This window comes from Schistocerca nitens, chromosome 3 (genome assembly GCF_023898315.1).
Source record: "Schistocerca nitens isolate TAMUIC-IGC-003100 chromosome 3, iqSchNite1.1, whole genome shotgun sequence".
In the NCBI taxonomy this organism is placed as follows: domain Eukaryota; kingdom Metazoa; phylum Arthropoda; class Insecta; order Orthoptera; family Acrididae; genus Schistocerca; species Schistocerca nitens.
The window spans coordinates 937,025,530-937,047,621 of NC_064616.1; the positions used below are offsets into that span (position 1 = coordinate 937,025,530).

General features: G+C 40.3%; 1 protein-coding gene across 2 annotated transcripts in view; it reads left to right on the forward strand.

Annotated features, from left to right (window-relative positions):
- LOC126249017 (spermidine synthase) overlaps positions 1 to 22,092 on the forward strand; it is a 59,334-nt gene that overhangs the window by 11,639 nt on the left and 25,603 nt on the right. For both annotated transcript variants that reach the window (XR_007545588.1, XM_049950618.1), the window contains exon 4: positions 5,944 to 6,173. Coding sequence is in view for 1 of the 2 variants with exons in the window: in XM_049950618.1 (XP_049806575.1) it covers positions 5,944 to 6,173 (230 nt within the window). In the remaining variant the exon portion in view is untranslated. The remainder of the gene's footprint in view (positions 1 to 5,943; positions 6,174 to 22,092) is intronic.

Below are 22,092 nucleotides of genomic sequence, written 5' to 3' on the forward strand. Positions count from 1 at the left end.
AGTTTCATGACCTTTGCATGGAACTTAGTGATAGTATCTTCGTGTACACTGATGGTTCTCGTAGTGACCTCGGTGTCAGGTGTGCCTTTCCCATTGGCACCCACGTCTTTCAATATCTGCTTCCAGCATGCTGGTCAGTACTTACAGCTGAGCTCTTCGCCCTGTATCAGGCCACAGAGTACATTCAGCGACACAGACTTTTCAATTGTGTCCTCTGCGCAGAGTCTCTCAGCACCCTTCAAAGTCTATGTGTGCTGTACACAGCCCATTCCGTAGTGCAACGGGTCCAGGAAAACTGTCACTTTCTCACTCTGGTGAGCCACTGTGAAGTTTATCTGGGTTCCTGGTCATGTAGGTCTGCCAGGAAATAAGGCTGCTGACACTGCTGCCAAGGTTCCAAACCTCGTACCTCAGCCTGCTAGTTCCGCTATTCCCTCCAATGATCTCTCGCTGTCTGTCAGGAGGTGGTGTCCCTTTGCCATCACCATTGGTCCTCCCTTCATGGGAATAAGCTCTGGATCATGAAGCCTCTCCCAGCAGCTTGGACAACCTCCTCCCCGCCCTCCCGCCGGGAGGAGGTCATTTTAACTAGGATGCGTATTGGGCACTGCCTTTTTACAAATTGTCATTTGATAAGTGGCACTCCCCCACCACTTTGTACACATTCCACCCAAGTTTTAACTGTCCACAACTTCCTGACAGAATGCCCATTTTTTAACTGTTTATGTTCCCACTTGGGCTTGCTGTCTGAGTTATTGGCCATTTTAGCAAATGACGAGCGGGCTGTTGACAGTGTTTTACTTGTTATCTGTCAAAGTAATATGGCGAAGGCCATTTAATTTTTAGTTTTGGACCTCCTTTTCTGTATGGTGTCTTTTGTAGCCGTTTCTCCATATTCCTGTTTTTAGCTGTCTTCTTTTAAGTCAATTGGCATTGACGTACAGTCATTTCTTAACTTCTCTCTGTCTTCGTGTTCTATAGTTTGGCTTGGGCGCGTATGACCCCAGTTGTTTTTGCGCCCCAAAATGAAACAAAACAATACTCACTAAGAGGTAATATCTTTTGTTAAAAGTTTAACACAAGACAAGTATTACAGTTAGAAACTGTGAGTTTGTCTTGAGACAGTGTAACTGATGGCATGCAAATACTCAGACTTGATTCATCCAGTATTTGAGAATGAGAGCACTTAGAGACTTGCAGCGAACCTTACATGTAAGTTAGTCTTTTCAAAACTTGTTTGTACTGTCACTTCCTACATAATGATAAAAGAAAAGAGATTTATTGATTGCTAAATTTTCACTGATCATGCAGTAAAGTATCAGCAGCTAGCACGACTTTTAATTGATTACGTTTACTGTTAACTCTATTAGCAACACACTTTGCAAACAGTACCCACATGTACCACTGAATATGCCTGTAAAATCATGAAATTGTATGACATACAGTTCAGGATATATAACATTGTAAAAATTGAAATACTTGAAAAAACTCTCTTTTAAAAAAAAATAAAAAAAAAATGGAATGCAAATCCCCCCGACTATAGTCATTCAGTGTTTGATAATGAGAGTGCTTGGCAGCCACCCAGGTAGTTGCACGTGTTAACACAGCTGCATCTGGGAAGAGGAGGTATGCTGACCCTGGAATGAATCCTCCAGCTGGATTAATGACTAAGATTCAGTGCGCCAGCCAGCCTATATGTTGTTTTCAAGTGGTTTCCCACATCCCACTAGGTGAATACCAGGCTGGTTCCCATTCCTCCTCAGATTCTTGCTACTCTAACATTTAGATCACTTTCTCACACATGTACATAGAATTTACTGTATTTGCAAACAGATTGGATACACTGCTTTTGTCCTGGGGGTGAATAGGAGACTGATGACCTTAGCTGTTTGGTCTCCACAAACACCAGTCGAATATGTAGGAACTGATACAGTGGTACATGTTGCTGTTTCAAACACATTCCTACCGTGATCCAGTGTTTTGGCAAGGCATTCTATATTTGCCCACACAGTACCCACTTGCGAACAAACAATGCCATCTGGTTTTAAGGCCGTGTACATAAGTTCAAAATATTCCTGTTGAAATAAGGAAGCATTAGCAGCTCTTAGCAGCCGCCAACAAACTTTAAGCACAATTTCAAACCTTTTCTAAAGTTTTTCACACTTAGTACTTTAAGTCAACACATTAACTCATTTAGAAAGTATGATGATGATTGAAGCTGTTTAATATATGGGAGTTTAAATCTTTAAAAAGAATTGAGGGTTTACTGGTGTTGTTGTTGTTGTTGTTGTTGTTGTTGTTGTGGTGGTGGTGGTCTTCAGTCCTGAGGCTGGTTTGATCCAGCTCTCCATGCTACTCTATCCTGTGCAAGCTTCTTCATCTCCCAGTACCTACTGCAGCCTACATCCTTCTGAATCTGCTTAGTGTATTCATCTCTTGGTCCCCTCTATGATTTTTACCCTCCACACTGCCCTCCAATACTAAATTGGTGATCCCTTGATGCCTCAGAACATGTTCTACCAGCCGATCCCTTCTTCTTGTCAAGTTGTGCCACAAGCTCCTCTTCTCCCTAATCCTGTTCAATACCTCCTCATTAGTAATGTGATCTACCAATTTAATCTTCAGCATTCTTCTGTAGCACCACATTTCGAAAGCTTCTATTCTCTTCTTGTCCAAACTATTTATCGTCCACGTCTCACTTCCATATATGGCCACACTCCACACAAATACTTTCAGAAATGACTTCCTGACACTTAAATCTATTATAGAATCATTAGTCACTGTTGTCAAACAAAAACTGTTGCTGCTTATCAAATGCGATAGGAAAATCTCCTGAGCAGTCATCATCAAACATTCTGCTCTGTATTGTAGGACATGTTATAAATTAGTTGGTGCTCTGGGAGATATTCAGATTATTCAGTAGTAATATTAGAAAGGTGGTATGAAAGCAGCCCAACAAGGTGGTATGAAAGCAGCTCATTCAAATGAATTTGAATCTTTGCTGAACAACAAAAGCTGAGTGAAATCAAAGTAAATATAAATCAAGCTATGCAAGGAATGTTCAGTGAATTCAAAAGCGATATGTTACGTGGTCAGTTGCCAAAGAAGCTTAAAATTTTTGTTTCTGTCCAAACTCAATGAATGTAACAAAGTTGTCATTCCACATACATGTTGACCATGATGGCACTGAAATGAGAGATAAGAAAATGAAGGCTGAAGTACTAATTTGTTTCTTCAGAAGTAGCCTCTTCAAAGAATATAAGGTACATTTCTTAAGTTAAACCATTGTATGACTGCACAAATAATAGAAATAGAATAAGTGAGTCCAGAACTGGAAAACAAGCTCAAATTACTCAATAGGGAAAGGACACAGAATCTAATGCTGCAGCTGTAAGGTTCATTATTGAATATGCAGAGAGCTGGTGCCTCTTATTCCTCTTCTACCGTCAGTTTCTTGTTGATAATGTGACTAGGAAAGGCCCAGCCCAGCTTCAACCCAGTGCAGGTATAAACTCCAAACCTCAAATAGTATCTCCCTACATGTGAAACTGTGTTATTTGTCACACTGAATGACCTTTCCTTTCCATGATATCCTTTCCCAATTTGCTTCACAGCTAAGTTCACAATCTTTGTAGGATATTTCTTGTGACAGTCACAGCCCTTGATCCCACTTTAGACATATTATTCACAAAACTCTTCTATTGGCTTATTGATTATGAGGATAAAGGCACCAACAATAATGCTGTTTACACTGTTGGAAACCCCATTAATGATGATGATGATGATGATGATGATGATGATTTGTTGCTGCCAGTAGTTTTAGATCATCCATGTATAGCAAATGTGTGATTTTGTGTGGGTATATTCCAGTAATATTGTATCCATAATTTGTATTATTTAGCATGTTGGATTGTGGGTTCAGAGCAAGGCAGAATCAGAAAGGACTTAATGAATCTCCTTGGTGGAATATACCAAATAGATTCATTAAGTCCTTTCTGGTTCTGCCTTGCTCTGAACCCACAATCCAACATGCTAAATAATACAAATTATGGATACAATATTACTGGAACATACCCACACAAAATCACACATTTGCTATACATGAATGATCGAAAACTATTGGCAGCAACAAATCAACAACTCAACCAATTACTATAACCACAGCGACTGCATAGACGCGATGGAAAAAACATGCCTATAAATATCTAGGATACAGACAAAAAATAGGAATAGATAATACAAATATTAAAGAAGAACTAAAAGAAAAATATAGACAAAGACTAACAAAAATACTGAAAACAGAATTGACAGCAAGAAACAAGACAAAAGCTATAAATACTAATGCTGTACCAATATTGACCTACTCATTTGGAGTAGTGAAATGGAGTAACACAGACCTAGAAGCACTCAATACACTTACACGATCACAATGCCACAAATATAGAATACATCACATACATTCAGCAACAGAAAGATTCACATTAAGCAGAAAGGAAGGAGGAAGGGGATTTATCGATATAAAAAACCTACATTATGGACAGGTAGACAATTTAAGAAAATTCTTTATAGAACGAGCAGAAACTAGCAAAATACACAAAGCAATCACTCGTATAAATACATTGGCTACACCACTACAATTTCATAACCACCTCTACAACCCTTTAGATCACATAACATCAACAGATACGAAGAAAGTAAATTGGAAAAAGAAAACACTCAAGGCAAGCACCCGTATCATCTAACACAGCCACACATCTATCAAGACGCATCCAACACATGGCTAAGAAAAGGCAATATATGCAGTGAGACGGAAGGATTCATGATTGCAATACAGGATCAAACAATAAACACCAGATCTTACAGCAAGCATATTATTAAAGATCCCAATACCACAACAGATAAATGCAGACTTTGCAAACAACAAATAGAAACAGTAGATCACATCACAAGCGGATGTACAATACTAGCAAATACAGAATACCCCAGAAGACATGACAATGTAGCAAAAATAATACATCAACAGCTTGCCTTACAACATAAACTTACAAAACATGTTCCCACATACAAGTGTGCACCACAAAATGTACTGGAGAATGATGAATACAAATTATACTGGAACAGAACCATTATAACAGATAAAACACCACCACATAACAAACCTGACATCATACTCGCCAATAAAAAGAAGAAATTAACACAACTAATCGAAATATCCATACCCAGTACAACAAATATACAAAAGAAAACAGGAGAAAAAATTGAAAAATACATCCAACTGGCTGAGGAAGTCAAGGACATGTGGCATCAGGATAAAGTTGACATTATACCAATTATACTATCAACTACAGGAGTCATACCACACAATATCCACCAGTACATCAATGCAATACAGCTACATCCAAACTTATATATACAACTACAGAAATCCATAATTATTGATACATGTTCAATTACCCGAAGGTTCCTAAATGCAATATAACATATACCGTACAGTTAAAAGGAAGTCACGCTTGATCAAGGTCCGAGTCACTTTCCATTTTTGACCAGACATAACGTCTGAGAAAAGAAAGAAATAATAATAATTAATAATAATAATTAATAATTAGAATGTATGTAGTGATGAGGATAGGGTATTTTCCATACTGTTTTAGAAGTACTTGATATTTTTTATGTATATTTTTTACAATTAGTTTTGTTATACAACAACAGAGTTTTTGATTGATTTTTTGGTATTACATTTAAAAAAATAGTAAATATACTAAAATTGCATGTTGCACTATTTATGTGAAGCTGTCACATAAGGTAAGGTACACTTTGGGAGAAATAATTGTTTTTCAACATTTATAGGGAAGCTACTATGTACTGACTAAAATTTCAGTAAAATGAACGAAAACTGCTAATTTGTGTCCTATTACCACAAAATGAAATTTGTCATTTTTACAGGTCCTGCTGTGTCCTTATTTCAACAGGAATATTTTGAACTTATGTACAAGGCCTTAAAACCAGATGGTATTGTTTGTTCGCAAGCGGGTACTGTGTGGACAAATATAGAATGCCTTGCCAAAACACTGGATCACTGTAGGAATGTGTTTGAAACAGCAGCTTGTGCCACTGTATCAGTTCCTACATATCCAACTGGTCAGATTAGTTTTGTCATTGGAGGACGCAGTCCGGTAAGTTTCCCCTCTGACTGTCTGTTGCTGTTTTGATGTTGCTTTTCTAATAGGTCATGAGCAATCTTTCATACAATGTGTAATTGCTTTTTATATTAGAGTATTGGAAATGGTGTATGAAAGCAGTTTGACAATGTCTAATTGACGGTAATTATATGGAACTTTCAGTAAAATATCACTGATAATTATTTCATTGGCATAATGTTTCAAGCTTGGAGTTAACTCTATTACAACGTTTCATATGGTTTACGTAAATTAGGTGCAACAGTTTGAAATTGGCATGGCATAAATAAGATTTTAGTCCATTAGTCCTGAGACTGCATGCATTAAATAATATCTTTTAAACAATGAGAATTCATATTAGGTTTACAGTTGGATGTTATTACTATGCATGTTTATGATGGAATGCTTGTAATGACTGATCCCAGTATAAATGAAGTGAAAGGGAAAACACTATTGATAGTTGATAAATCTGCACAGTGGCTACATAGAAATGAAACTGGAATAAAATTGAAACAATGTACTACTGTATGCACTAAGTGAAAGATAAATGAGTGAATCTTTGTGACTACTAGGAATTCTTTGGACCCACAACTGAAATAGTATGCACACCCAGAGCAGTTGTGCCTTAATCTGTCAAGATTGATTTCCTTGCTACACAAATTAAAATGTGTATCAAGAAGGAATAGCATGGTCTTTACATTATGGTTCCTCCCACTCTTTCATGAGTAGTACATAGTGAGCACGGGACCCAAATCTATTGCAGCACCCACTTCCATTCCTGTGCATCCATCTCTCATCTCTTACTCCCTTTCTCATGGTGGCAGCTTTTGATGTCGACCCAGCTATTTCCGAGGTTTTGCATTCCTTTCTTGGAATATTCATTCATTCATCTCCGTTAGACTGAAGTAATTATTGATTACCCTCTGGTTTTGACCTTCATGTTCAAAGTTTTTCTGTTGTGTGGACCGACTGGGAAAGAACACGTTAAATAGAAACTACTGCACACAGTGTTAAAGATCAGCTGCACATAGTACCTGCATAGACTCTTACATGTACTTCAAAGCCAACGCAGTAGCCCATCTGATGTGGTGGGGTTGGTATGTACCATTTTGGTTGAGGCCCCTAACAACACAAGAATCACACTGCTGATGCCTTAGCTGCTAGCTCCCCACTCGAACCAAGTAGTAAATGTCCATTGTCCAGGGACATCAGGACTCCCTCCCCTTGGGGGGAGGGGGGGGGGAGCAACACTTTACTGTAGGCACCTTCAGTGTGGGATGAGGGGACAGTTTGAGTGTCTCAGTGAGGCTGAGGCCTATGCTGATGGTAGCATAGCTACTGGTAGGGTCACCTGAGCCGGGCAGGCCTCAGCAGAGGGTCCTTATGAATAGTGTCCCACAACTTGGGGAAGGAAGGGCTGTTCCCCCCATCCCCCCTCCAGGGATCTCTGCCAACAATGATTAGGTATGGGTATGGCAGCTGCAGTTTTCCAAGCTGGGGACTGGCCAGCTCTGCCAGACCCATTCTACCGTAAAACTCTGGGCATATTTCAGAGACCAACATTACATGCACTGGTGGAACATTGTGTGTTTCGAAGAATGGGGGCCTTGGCTCCACTGCCTGGACCGTGAGGAAGTTCCTCACCTCTGAAGTGCTAAATGACTTCATAATTGAACACTTCTACATCTACATGACTACTCTGCAATTCACATTTAAGTGCTTGGCAGAGGGTTCGTCGAACCACAATCATACTATCTCTCTACCACTCCACTCCCGAACAGCGCACGGGAAAAACGAACACGTAAACCTTTCTGTTCGCGCTCTGATTTCTCTTATTTTATTTTGATGATCATTCCTACCTATGTAGGTTGGGCTCGCATTCGGAAGAGAAAGTTGGTGACTGAAATTTCGTAAATAGATCTCGCCGCGACGAAAAACGTCTATGCAGTAATGACTTCCATCCCAATTCGCGTATCATATCTGCCACTCTCTCTCCCCTACTACGTGATAATACAAAATGAGCTGCCCTTTTTTGCACCCTTTCGATGTCCTCAGTCAATCCCACCTGGTAAGGATCCCACACCGCGTAGCAGTATTCTAACAGAGGACGAACGAGTGTAGTGTAAGCTGTCTCTTTAGTGGACTTGTTGCATTTTCTAAGTGTCCTGCCAATGAAACGCAACCTTTGGCTCGCCTTCCCCACAATATTATCTATGTGGTCTTTCCAATTCGTAATTTTAACACCCAGGTACTTAGTTGAATTGACAGCCTTGAGAATTGTACTATTTATCGAGTAATCGAATTCCAACAGATTTCTTTTGGAACTCATGTGGATCACCTCACACTTTTCGTTATTTAACGTCAACTGCCACCTGCCACACCATACAGCAATCTTTTCTAAATCACTTTGCAACTGATACTGGTCTTCGGATGACCTTATTAGACGGTAAATTACAGCATCATCTGCAAACAACCTAAGAGAACTGCTCAGATTGTCACCCAGGTCATTTATATGATCAGGAACAGCAGAGGTCCCAGGACGCTTCCCTGGGGAACACCTGATATCACTTCAGTTTTACTCGATGTTTTGCCGTCTATTACTACGAACTGCGACCTTCCTGACAGGAAATAACGAATCCAGTCGCACAACTGAGACGATACCCCATAGGCCCGCAGCTTGATCAGAAGTCGCTTCATATCCTGCAACTTCTAGTTGAAACTGCCACGTTAAACAAAGTATGTACTTTTGTAAAAGTGTGGTTACCTCCTCGGACATAATGGAGATAGACCTTGAAAGTTCTCTCTCTCTCTCTCTCTCTCTCTCTCTCTCTCTCTCTCACTCACACACACACACACACACACACACACACACACACACACCCCATATGGTGTGTGGCAGTGAGTGTGTTCTGCCACTACTAATTATTTCCCATCCTCTTTCACTCACAAACAGAGTGAGGGAAAAATGACTGTCTGTATGCCTCTGTATTAGCCTTAGTTCCTCTTATCTTATGTTTGTGGTCCTTATGTGAAATGTACATTGGTGGCAGTAGGATAGTTCTGCAGTCACCTTCAATTTTCTCAATAGCCTTCCTTGAAAAGAATGTGCCTTCCCTCTGTGGTTTCCCATTTGAGTTACTGAAGCATCTCTCTAATACTTGCATGTTGATTGAATGTACCGGTAAAAAAAATCTAGCAGCTTACCTCTGAATTACTTCAATGTCTTTCTTTAATCCAACCTGGTGGGGATCCCTGACACTCGAACAGTACTTGTGAATGAGTCCCACTAATGTTCTATATGCAGTCTCCTGAACAGATGAACCACACTTTCCTAAAACTCTGCCAATAAACTGAAGTCGACCATTTGCTTTCTCCACTGCAATCCTTATATGCTCGTTCCTTTTCAGATCACTTTGCAACATTACACCTAGGTATTTGATGATGTGACTGTGTCCAGTACCACACTACTAATGCTGCATCCAAACATTATGTGATTGTTTTTTCTACCCATCTGCATTTACTCACATTATTCTACATTTACAGCAAGGTGCCATTCATGACACCATCTAGAAATTGTGCAGAAGTCATCCTGTGTCCTCAGACTGTCACTCAAAGACAGTGTCTTCCCATATGCCACAGCATCATCAGCAAAAAGCTGCAGATTGCTGCTCACCTTAACTGTCCGATCATTTATGTATGTAGAGAATAATAGCAGTCCTATAAAACTTCCACGGTCACTTGTGATGAAACCTTTGTCTCTGATGAACACTTGTCATCAAGGACAAAATTACTGGGTCCTATTACTTAAGAAATCTTAGTTACTCACACATCTTCGAACATACTCCATAGGCTCATACAAAGTACCTTCGTTAACAGTCTGCAATGGGGCACCACGTCATGTGCTTTTCTAAAATGAAGGTATATGGGATCTGCCCCATCATCCATAGTTTGCAGGATATGATTTGAAAAACAGGCAAGCTGAGTTTCGCATGAGTGATGCTTTCCAAAACCGTGCTAATTTGTGGACATAAGGTTTTCCATCTCAAGGAAATTTATTATATTTGAACTGAGAATATGTCCATAGATTCTACGGCAAACCAATGTTAAAGATATTGGTCTGTAATTTTTGCAGATCCATTCTGTTACCCTTCTTATATAGAGGAGTCATCTGCACTTTTTTTCCAGTCACTTGGGACTTTGCCCTGTACGAGAGGTTGGCAATAAGTGCAAGCTATGTAAGGGGCCAATGCTGTAGAGTAGTCTTTTTAAAACTGAACTGGGATTCAATCTGGACCTGGTGAGTTATTTGTTTCCAACTCCTTCAGTTGGTTCTGTATGCCAGGTATGCAGATGCATACTACTATGTCTTCCGTACGGGAGCCTGTGGGATGGTCAAACAATGGTATGTTTGTATGATTCTCCTACATGAAAGACTTCTTAAATACAAAATTAAAACTTCAGCTTTCCTTCTGGAATCTTCTATTGCCACACTAGATGAGTCAAAGAGTGACTGGGTAGAAGCCTTCAAACCGCTTACATATTTTACATAGCACCAGAATTTTTTCGGGTTCTTGGCTAGACCCTTCACTAAGGTAGGATGGTGTAGTAGTTGTCTGCTTCAGGCATTTATCTTTCTACAGATGCATTAATCTCTACTGACTTTTGTTCGTCATTTGCGTGTTCTCTTTTGAACCAAGAGTGCAACAGTCTTTTCTTCATTACCATTTTCCAAAGTTTGTTATTAAATCACGGTGGGTCTTTCCATGTCCGTAATCCACATGCTCCAGAGTGAGATTTACAATTGGTTTAAACTTCACCCATAATTTCTGTACTTTCATCATACTGGAATTAAATGATGCCAATTTGTTGTCTAAGTGGGATGCTAGCAACTGCTTATCTGCTGTTTCTAGCAAAAATACTCTCCTAGCCTTCTTGATTGATTTTATAACTTCAGTAGCCATTGTTGTTATGATATCATGATTACTCATCCCTGTCTCTGTACTGACAGCATAGATAAGGTCCAGTATGTTTGTAGCTACAAGGTCTAAAATATTTCCATTGCATGTGGGCTATTTAACTATCTGCTCAAGAGTTTGCGGAAAACATGTTCAAAAGTACTTTACAAGACTGTCTTTCTGTACCCTCTGTAATGAATCCATAGCCATTGCAGTCTATACGCAGTAGGTTAAAGTAGCCTCCAACTATTATTGCGTGGTCTGGGTATTTCCGCCATACTGAGTGTAGACTTCCTTTGAATAACACTAAAACTGTTGCAGCAGATAAGATGGGTGGTAAGAACATCTGACACTCCTTGATTCCACTTAGAACTGTTATGCATGCCCAGATAACTTCAGTCACACTCAGTCAGATTTTTTTCAACTACAGTGAACACTTCTTTTATGGCATCTAATTTGCCTTTCCGATGTAAGTCGCTAAATGTCTCAGAACTTTCTATTTAAGATTTCAACCAGCTCTTGGTCCCAAGAATAATTTCAGTGTGACAAATTTCCTAGAGGGCAGTAAATTTGGGAACTTTTTCTTACAATGACTTTGGCAATTTACTGATAAAATGTTGACAGTCAAAATACCTTTACTCTGTACGCGGTCTGATGTCACTGGTGAGTGTTCATCAGAGTACCACTAAAAAACTACTGCTTAGACTAAAGAAAATCCATGTGCACTCCACAAGTACTTTGCTGCCCGAGTAGCTGCTTCATTTGTATGGTGCACCCCTGACCTGTCAAAGGGAGTCCTACAAATCTCAGGCCAATAACAAAGGTCCCAAAATCTGAAGCCAAGACCATCACAGAGTCGATGAAGCCTTTGGTTGATACCCTCCACTTGGCTCCAAACCAAAGGACCTCAATCAAATCTGGGAGCAAATCTGCGAGCTCTGCTTCGGCATCATGCTTGTGAGGCCAACAGCCTTCACCACTTAATGCCAGCTGCCCGTATGGAGTGAGGATGGCCTTAGAACCCAAGTAACAGGTGTCATTGGCAGTGAAGTGATACACAACTTGTAGACAACAGCACACTGCCCATTCTGTAGCTACAGGCAAGGTCTTCTCCACATCTCGGATGAGGTCCCCTGGCAGATATAGCAAGTGCACATTGGATTTCACTCCAATTGTGAATGCTACTTCCCTCAGAGGCTCCATAACATGCCTAACAATGGAGCTCCTGATGTTTGCTGTGGGACATGCCAGATGCTCTGTCACCACTGCACCCAGAGGCAGCAGTCTGAAGACAGCTGACTGTAGTCAAAAGCACCTACATCAGCTTCAGCTATTTTAGAATTTTTGTCAGTTCCTCCTGCATCTTCACACAGAATGCACACATCCTATCCATCCCAGGACTACTAAGAAAACACAGAAAAAAGTTAAATATGTAACTTGCTGAGTTGATACTTTGCTTGTTGTTCCATCATGATTTTTTTCAAGTTTAAGTTGGTTGTGGTGATATGTATTGGAGATCACAGATGTTAAAGACGTGATTGTAGAGATCGACATTTGTAGCAGCTGCACCAACTAAGTGAACAGATGCCGACCACTAGCCGCTGGATGCCAGAACAGATGCTAATGGGTCTATGCCTATGTTAGTATTTGATTTGCCCTGGGTATTTAATTACCACAGTACCACCCCTATCGAGGAGATTTTCCAGTATCCACCATCAGGGGAGGCGCCATAGGGGGAACTAACAACCCCACACGGGCCCATAATCATTTTATTAATAGAAAAAGGTTTACATTGAATATAATTGTGAGTCATGCATACCTGTAAGTATCAAAGTAACCTATCTATAAGAAATATAAATATTGAGCATATAACCATCAACTCTCTGGAATGTAATACATTTTTGTCATCTACAAAATTGAGTTCTTGTTGCATGTCACTTCTCAAAACTGATAAAGTTATATATATATATATATATATATATATATGACAGTTTGAGTTCCCACCCCTCCCCAGAAAAATTTATGCAGATGCCTGTGACTCAGTATTAATTAATAAAACAGTTGGCGATGAATGACAAAACCCATCGGGGTCACTTACAATTCTGACTTCCCGAATAGTTCGGGGGGAAGAGAGGGCCCAGTGTGACATGGGACACTGAGTTAGATGTTTAGTAAATGCTTTGAATGCAATTTGCCTTCTGCTCATTAAGTTGTATTACAACTGAATTTATCTAGGTTTATTGGGGTTCATATAAGGTACTCAGGTGTAGAAACAGAAACCGTAGCAGCTATGAAATCTTCAAACTGAAGATGATGGATACGCAATCCATTGAAACCGACTAGAAGACGATGCCACTTGGCTGATAACCCGTGAAGATTTCATAGCTGAAATACTCAGAGAAAGTGTGCAATCGCATAGAAACCGTATCATTTTGTTTCTTTTATTTATTGGGTGGGAGGGGGGGACTGATTATATGGTGTGGATAGCCAGAGGAGAGGGGCAGGGGGTGTCAGACCCACCTTGAAGGAAACAGGAAAATAAAAGGTAAGATAACTAAGCGATTTAGCAGCGGCTTTGAGCAGAAGAGAGATTTTTCAGCTGCAGCTCAGAGATCACACTACCCCACTATCTCACAAGTCAGGACATCCTGTGATGTCATTTGACTGGTAAGGCGGCTTTGGTGATGGCTCTGTCTATTCCAGTGTGAACCAGCTGATTGTTGTCATATCAGCTTTGGTGATGGACAAAAAAAGGTGGGCTCTTTGTAAACTTTTATTATTAAAAATTACCTATATTCGGTGCCTGGGGGCACCTTGTAAATCTCCTCCCCTCTTCCTTTCTGAAAGAATTCCCTACGGGGAAATTCTACAATCTGAATGGGGCCTCAACTCAAAGAAGTAACAATATTTGATTTTCGTATAACAATTCAATATTTAAATTTTATTTAACAATTCTACAGTTTCAAGACAGGACTGTGACTGTGATGGTGTTAACGAAGATTGATGAATGAATGGTTTCAAAGACAGCTTTGAGGAGTACAAGTAACTGAAACTGCCATATGTCAGGAATTAGGATGCAATGTGAAAGTTACTCAATAAATATTTACAGGCCATTTAATTAATAAAGGAAATGTCTGATTTGTAACATTATTAGAAGAGGTAATGAAATTGGTGTGATTTGTAATAGAAAAAGGGCTTCATAAAGTTGACTTTTTGTTGCCCAATTAAATAGTTGCGATGCTTCTGAAGGTATTTTCATTCTGTCATTGCAACTACAAGAAAATGCGTTCCCCCCCCCCCCCCCCTCCCTCCACACCAGACACATCTCACTTTATTGAGTAAAGCATCAGTGGTGGTGATTTCCACTTGGTTTCTTGCCTACATTGGGAAATGCCATCTGCTAGCACATATTTGGTGTTTTTCTTCATTAGACACTTATACTTGTAGTCTGATGTTTTAGTTGGTCTGTAGAACTATGAATTTCTTATGTTTTACACACGCCACTGTCACTGTTTTCTGTTTATTTTTACACTTCTAAGTGAGAACAGTGGTGTGTGAAAAAGTATTGTGTAAAACATAAGAAATGCATAGTTCTTCAGAGCAACTATAAATCAGACGAAAAGTATAAGTGTCTAATGGCAAAAAAAGAAAGAAGAAGGGAAAAAAACCACACACCAAAGATGTGCTGGCAGATGGCATTTCCTGATGTAGGTGAGAAATCAAGTGGAAATTGACACCACTGATGATGCTTTACCTTAATAAAACAAAACATGTCTCATGGAAAAAAAGTGAGTTTTCTTGTAGTTGTAACAAGTGACTGAAAATACTCTTGGGAATTGTACAGCAACTATGGACAATATAGCCAATATGAATGAATTTAGTTAGAATGTTACTTAGCAGATGTAATCAGTGGTACTAGTGAACTCTAAATAAATTTTACTTACAATGATTCTATCCTGCCTTATCGTCAAGTAGAGAACATAAAGACGCCATCCAGGTGGTTACCCATCCTTACGGTGACCAGGTATCCACCAGGGTGGCACCCTTGTGTTGCCAAATTTACAATAAGGCAAGTCAAAGTAATGTACACTTTTGCACAGAGTGTAGGGAAGATTGGGGCAAAACCGACCTGTTAACTTTATATCTTATGAAAATTGGACTTCCACTAAAAATATTTTGTAAAATGAGGTTATTAAATATTACGTGCTTATCAAAGATGTATGGCATTCATGTATAACACATTAATGATAAGTGATTTAATTTTTGTGAACTTTTTCTCTGATTTTACAATACGATAATTTTGCCCCATAAGTGGTGTAAAACAGACACCCATAAGGTTTAAATGTAAAAAAAAAAGTTTATTCAAAAAGTCTCAAAAAAAGCTATACAAACGTAGAGAGACAGTTATCAACATGAAATAAGAAAGTAACAAATGAGTTAGATTTAAGTTTGAAGAACAAAAGTCACAAATAAAATTGTCATCTTCTTCTTTACAATTTGTACAAGCCTTGTGGGGCCCATCCTTTACTGTTCAGACATTAAATCCACCTCTCCCTGTTATTTTAGAGAGAATAAAATTCATTGCAGCATATGCAAGCCTCTTTGTCCTCATTGAAGTCATCGTCTTCATCACCATTCATTTTCTTTTCTTCTACCTTGCTATTTTCACATTTTATTTTGAGCTTGGATTGAAAAGAAAGCTTTCTCTGTGGACATCTTGTACTTTAGCATCTTTGCCCAATGCTCTATTTTTTTAGCTTTCATTCTTTTTTCTTTAATTTTCCTTTGCTCTTCTTTTTTCTTCTCCTCTCCCTCTAGTTCTGATTTCTAAGGTGAGGATGTGAGAATGGTGATCTTTCCTTTTTTTCCTTCAATTTTTCTTATAAACACTCTCATTCCCGTGTGGGGGTGACATTAGTAATTTAGGTGATATTAGAAGTGACTTGTTTCCAATGGTATTTTTTGTAGGCCTACTGGACTTAGCGCCCATGACGTATGTGGTGAACTTGCTGCACCAGAAACGGGAGTTTGAATCCCTTCTTCATTCTGCACTTCAGAGGTTGAAGGTCGGGAACATGTAACATCGGGCATTACAGATGTAGAAGGCTGAGGAAAATTGTCATCAGGTCTTCTAGACTCTAGTCTCAGGAGGGTTGCAGAGACAGTCCTGGAACTGTACAGCATCTGTTGCACCAGAAGGTAAATTCTGACATTGCGCAGTGTTTGATGCTTCTGTAGAAGTTGATGGCTGACAGTTTGTAGAATGTGATTGTTCTTGTCTATTAGTAGTTTTCTGGTTTATTGGTAGTTTCAGATAGAGCATCCAAGTGATGGGGGAATACATTTATATTGAAAGGGTGTAGTCCAGTCTTCTCAAAGCCCTTTATGGCACTTTGCATAAGAGCAGCTCCTGTAAAAGACCTATTTAGAAGCTCACCAATTTGGTAGATGGTGATGCAACACCTAGGATGGGCAATTAACCACTGCCTTGCTTCCTGCTCATAGTATGCACTCAAAGGGGCCATAAAAGAAACATATAGGGACTGAAGGTGGTGTGTTGTATACAGTGAAAAACACTGTAAAATGGTATTGTGTTTCTGAGCTAGGTCAATAAGGCCCAAACTGTTAGTATGTGGTTCATGCTTGTTCAAAATGAGCAAAACTAGTTTTTCCAGTGAAGGGTTAGAAAATTCTTTGAATTTATTAAACCAAATTAGAAAAGTGTCCCAACCCAATTCATGGAAATAGGCGAAAGATCCCAGAGGATCATCATCCATTAACAACAGATTTCCCTTCTTCCTGGGAAATATGAACATTGGCAGCATAAAATTCCCATATGTGCTCATACATGTTTCTACAGTGACAAGAACACCCTGTTCTACAGAGGATGAACATCCAATTTGATTTTCCCCTGGAGGGCTAACATATTTGAAGGTTTGTTTGGGACTGTGAGAGTCCCATCTCATCTACATTATACACATCACTTGGTTTAATTTTGTAATTTGTGTAAATTGACTCCAAAAGATCAAACAATTTCCCTACGGCAACTGAGTTAAACCCTATAGCTCGAGATAAAGATGTATGCTCTGGTAACCTTAGTTTTAATTCAGTATGTCTGTTAGTGAATCTGTAATACCAATCTTAATGTGTCATTTTGAAGGTATGGTTTATGATTTTTTTTTCTGCTAAATCAAATGCCAGCCAGTGTAGATTGGAAACTGTCAGGCCATCGAGTCTTTCCTCCATAAATAGTACGTGCTCAACTCTTTCCTTTCCTTGAGCTTCAGAAAATACAGCAACATAGCAACCTAATGGCTTGTCAGAAGCCAGTTAGGGCATCAGTTCTCCTTTTTTTTCTCTCTCTCTCTCTCTCTCTCTCTCTCTCTCTCTCTCTCTCTGTCATCAAGGCTGTTCTAGGTAAGTTGAAAGATTCATATGCTGCAGTGTATCCCATCCATCTCTCAAGAACTGCATTTACTGCCTCCTTAATTGCTTCTTGTGATCAGCTCTGCTGAGTTGTAGTTTGCATCTAGTTCCTCAACATATCTGAAACGAAATTGTAGGTGCATTAGTTTTCGGAACATAAAAGAATTACACATAACATTGTTTGCTGTGTGTATTAAAAATTAATTTATTAATTTGAAGAGAATATTTTACTTGAAAGAGAAACTTAACTTTGGCCCTACAGAAAAATACAAATTTCCTATGATTTTAACTTTTTTTGCAACAAGTAAAAATAAACTTTTATGCCAAGTAAAAAATTTGGCCAAAGCCTTTTTGTTTCAAATTAAATTCTATCTCCATTTTGAGTAAATGTTATGAAACACTAATATTAATAATTTGAAGTTTTTATTATTTTATGAAGTGTAATGAAACACTAAACTGAGTAGTTTTGTTGGACTTGCCTCATCATCGATTAATGGTCTTGCCCCACAGTACGCTACAAAACAAATATTATGATTTCAGGTTATCAATCAACAGTTAGCTGTTAAACTATGTTTACTATAAAAATACAACTAAACACACTGAATACATTTACTCACTGGTGGTAAATCAGTTTGCCATAATAATTCTCAAAGCCACAAACTAACTTCACGCAACATGGTAAAGAAACTGTTTAAAATTTTAAAAAACTGTGCATTCCAAACAATGGCCAGTATGCAAACAAAACTAAGCTCGAACTGCTCATAATCTGAGCCTTGTCTGTAGTTAATAATGTTACCACCTGATAGCAACACCTAATGGGAATTGTTTAGGGGTGGGTTTTACCTGCCCAGCTAGTTTTGCCCCACTTTCCCCTAATGTAATCTCACAAGCACTGGGCTTAAGATTCGTGAAGAACGTTGAATACATTGAAGAGACCTGGGACCACTAGAAGTTTTCAGATTGATTATATAGTTGTAAGTCAGAGATTTGGAATTCAGATTTTAACCTGTAAGATATTTCCAGGGACAGATGTGGATTCTGATGATAATTTTTTTTTGTTTTGATCTGCAGATTAAAACTGAAGAAACTGCTGAAAGGTAGGAAATTATGAAGTGGGGCCCACATAAATTGAAGCAGCCAGTTTCAGAGTGAGCATTAGACAACATTTGAACAAAATGGGGGGGGAAAGAAATAACACAGAAAACGAATGGGCATCTTTGTCAGATGAAATATTGTAGGTAGCAGATGATCACAAAGGTAAAAAAAAAGACTTAAAAGAGATCCTTGGCTAATGCAGGAGATATTCAATTTAATTAATAAAAGGAGAAAATATAAAAATGCAGCAAATGTAGCAGGTAAAAGGGAATATAGACATTTAAAAATTGAGATAGATATAACGTGCATAAATATTAAGCACAGGGTGGAGAACAAATGTAAGGCTGTAGAAGCATACATATCTAGAGGAAGGATGGGTGCTGCCTATAAGAAAATTAATCTTTGGAGAAAAGAAAAGCAATTGTACGAATATGAAGAGGTTCCCCAGGGGGCACGCCGTTCTTTGTCGAGTTTGTGCTTCGCTACCAAGGGTCCCAGCCTTTGCAGCATCTTTTCCCTTCTGTGCTGCATGTCTATCCTCTTGCTATTCCTTTTCCCCTCCTTTGGGGAACATGTTTGAGATGTCTTTGGAAATCTGTTCCACATTTTCAGTAGCTGACACCAGAACAGCCTCACCACTGTTTCTCATTCATTTTTTCTTTCTTCATTCTTCTTCTCCTATCCTTCCTCAGCTTTGGCATTTGAAGTTCCTCCTCTTCTCCGTCTTCCTCCCTGAGAGTGCTCCTGAAGGCCGGCCCACACGTCTAACACATAATAGGTGACCGGATAACCTGAATTCCCAGTCCTGGGTCGACAGGTAGTGTTCACGTGTACTCCCTGGTACAGGCCGTGTTGAGGGAGTGGTGATTGTCTGAACTGCTACCTTCCCAAATTGCCGATCGGTCCTTCTGCCAGGTGTTAGGGAGGTGTGACCTAAGGTGCGAAAATCGCATAAGGCAGGTGAGCCCCCCTTCTGAGGATAGAGGGGGCAGTTGGAAGGAGCACACCGTCCGAGATGCTGGCAATCGTGGAGGATTTTCTTGCAATGTGCCAGTCATCATCTTCACAGTCAGTGTCTACCAAACATAAACGGAATGAAGCTCCCAATTCAAAGATCCTTCCAGCTGCACCATGTTTCCTTGTGGTTTCACTTACTGAACGCAGTCAATCCTTTGCAACGGTAAATCTGTTTCTTATTCAGAAAGGTGTTGACACACTCGCCAGCCCTGTGAAATCCTGCTCTTGTTTATGCAATGGAACTTTGCTTTTGGAGACTACTTGTGATTCTCGAGCACAACAGCTGCTCGCTACTTTGCTTCTCAACAGCTATTCTGTTCGTGTCAAGGCCTGTGGAACTCTGAATTCTTCCCGTGGTGTTATTTATACTAGGCTGTTAAGACGGTCTGACGGAGACAGAAATCCAAATGTACCTCTCTGATTGGTGTGTCATTGCAGTCCATCAGCTGATGAAAAAGGTAGATGCATCCTTAGTGCCCACCCTCACTCTTTTTCTCATATTTGATAGTGTGGTGCTTCTGTCAAAGATCAAAGCAGGGTATGAAGTTATCACAGTTGGACCATACATTCAGAATTCGATGTTCTGCTAGCAGTGTCATCATTTCAACCGCACTCGAACGTCCTGTCAACACCCGGCCAAATGTGTAACCTGTGATAGGGATGCTCTTGAGGGCCATTGTCTGCCTCCTCCCCTCTGTAGGAATTGCAATGGCAACTGTGCTGCCTCCTCTCGAGATTGTCCCACGTATCTCGATGAGTGTGCTGTCCGGGAGATCCGGGTAAAGGAAACGGTGCCTTATCCGGTCACTCAAAAGTCATCGACTAGTCGCAAAGCCTACATTCTACCATCTGGCACTTACAGTACTGTTCTTGCAACATCTCACTCCGTGAAGGACTTGGCCACGCAGACGTGCTACCTCAAATTCAGCAATGCGGTGATGAAATTGCCCAGTGTCGTGGTAGTGTCGCAGTCTCCTCGTCCAGCTGTGCGAAGAGCCACCGAACTTTTGCCTTGTGAGGTGAAGTTGCCTACTCCCCGACCGGCAGCCCAGAAAGGACAGGAGGAATATTCCTGTGAAGGCTTCCTATGTCCCTCCAGCCAACAAATACCTGAATCTACCTCTGCTAGCCGGAAGGGTCCAAGAAGGCAAACGAAGGCTGACGGTCTTCCCTTTGCCGACTGACCTCTGTACCGCCAACTGTTTTTCTGCCCCGGCCTCTGCAGATCGACAGTGTGTGTGCCGAAGCCTCTGTAGATCTTGTGGAGCGGGATTCTCCAGCCTCTGTGCCCTATAGCAGCGAACCTTTGAAGGCTGGCACTGTGCAGCTGCCGAGATGATACCCCTTCGTTTTTTCCCTCCTCCCCTTTCCTCGTTATGCTTCTCCTTAAGTGAAATGTTTGTGGCCTTCAATCGAACAGAGAGGATTTATGGGTGCTCTTAGAATTGCAGCGTCCACTTGTTCTCTGCCTGCAGGAAACAAAACTGCATCCTCACGACCACTTTGAGCTCTCGCATTTCTTCCCAGTCAGTTTTGTCCTTCACCCAAGGGTGGTATTCCATCTCGTGGGGGGAGTCCTGCTGCTCATACAGGATGATGTTCGTAGTCAACCCATCTCCCTCACTACCCACCTTCAAGTTCTTGCAATTTCCCTTTTCCTTCCTCACTTCACATTTTGCCTTTGTACCGTTTACTTCCCTCTGGCAGTTGGTCACTAGAGCAGACTTCCTCCAGCTTATTGGGGAGTGACTTGACCCCTTTCTGCTGCTCGGTGATTTTAATTCGCACCACCCCTTTTTGACTCGCCCAGAATGTGTCAGAGAGGTGCACTTTTGGCTGACTTCAATCAACTTAACCTCCTCTGAATTAAACAGGAGCACCCATGTTCCTTCCAGACTCCACGCACACATATTCCCCTTTGGACCTATCCTGTACTGCCCAGCTTGCCCATCGTCTTGAGTAGTCCGTTCTCTCTGACACATACTCGAATACCATTTGCTGACTCCTATCCCATTTATGTGCATGCCCAAATGGCAACTGACTAAGGCCACTGGAGGCGTTACTCCTCACTGGCGACCTTTGACAAACATCGTTTCCCCAGATGTGATGACCAGGTAGAATATCTTACAAAAGTTATCCTTACCACCGCAGAACATTCCATTCCACACACTTCTTTTTAACTACACCGTGTCCCATTCCCTTGGTTGACTGAGTTGTGCCATGATGCAATTTGCGTGCAGAGATGACGATGGCAAACTGCATTCATTATAAACAGTTGCAGCACAGTGTCCTTGAGTTCTTAGAGATAACAAAAAAGCCATCTGGATTCCATACACTATTCCTTTTAACAGTTCCACTCCTTATTCCAACTTGTGGGCCAACCTTTGACGGCACTCTAGGACCAAGATCCGTTCCCTAATTAC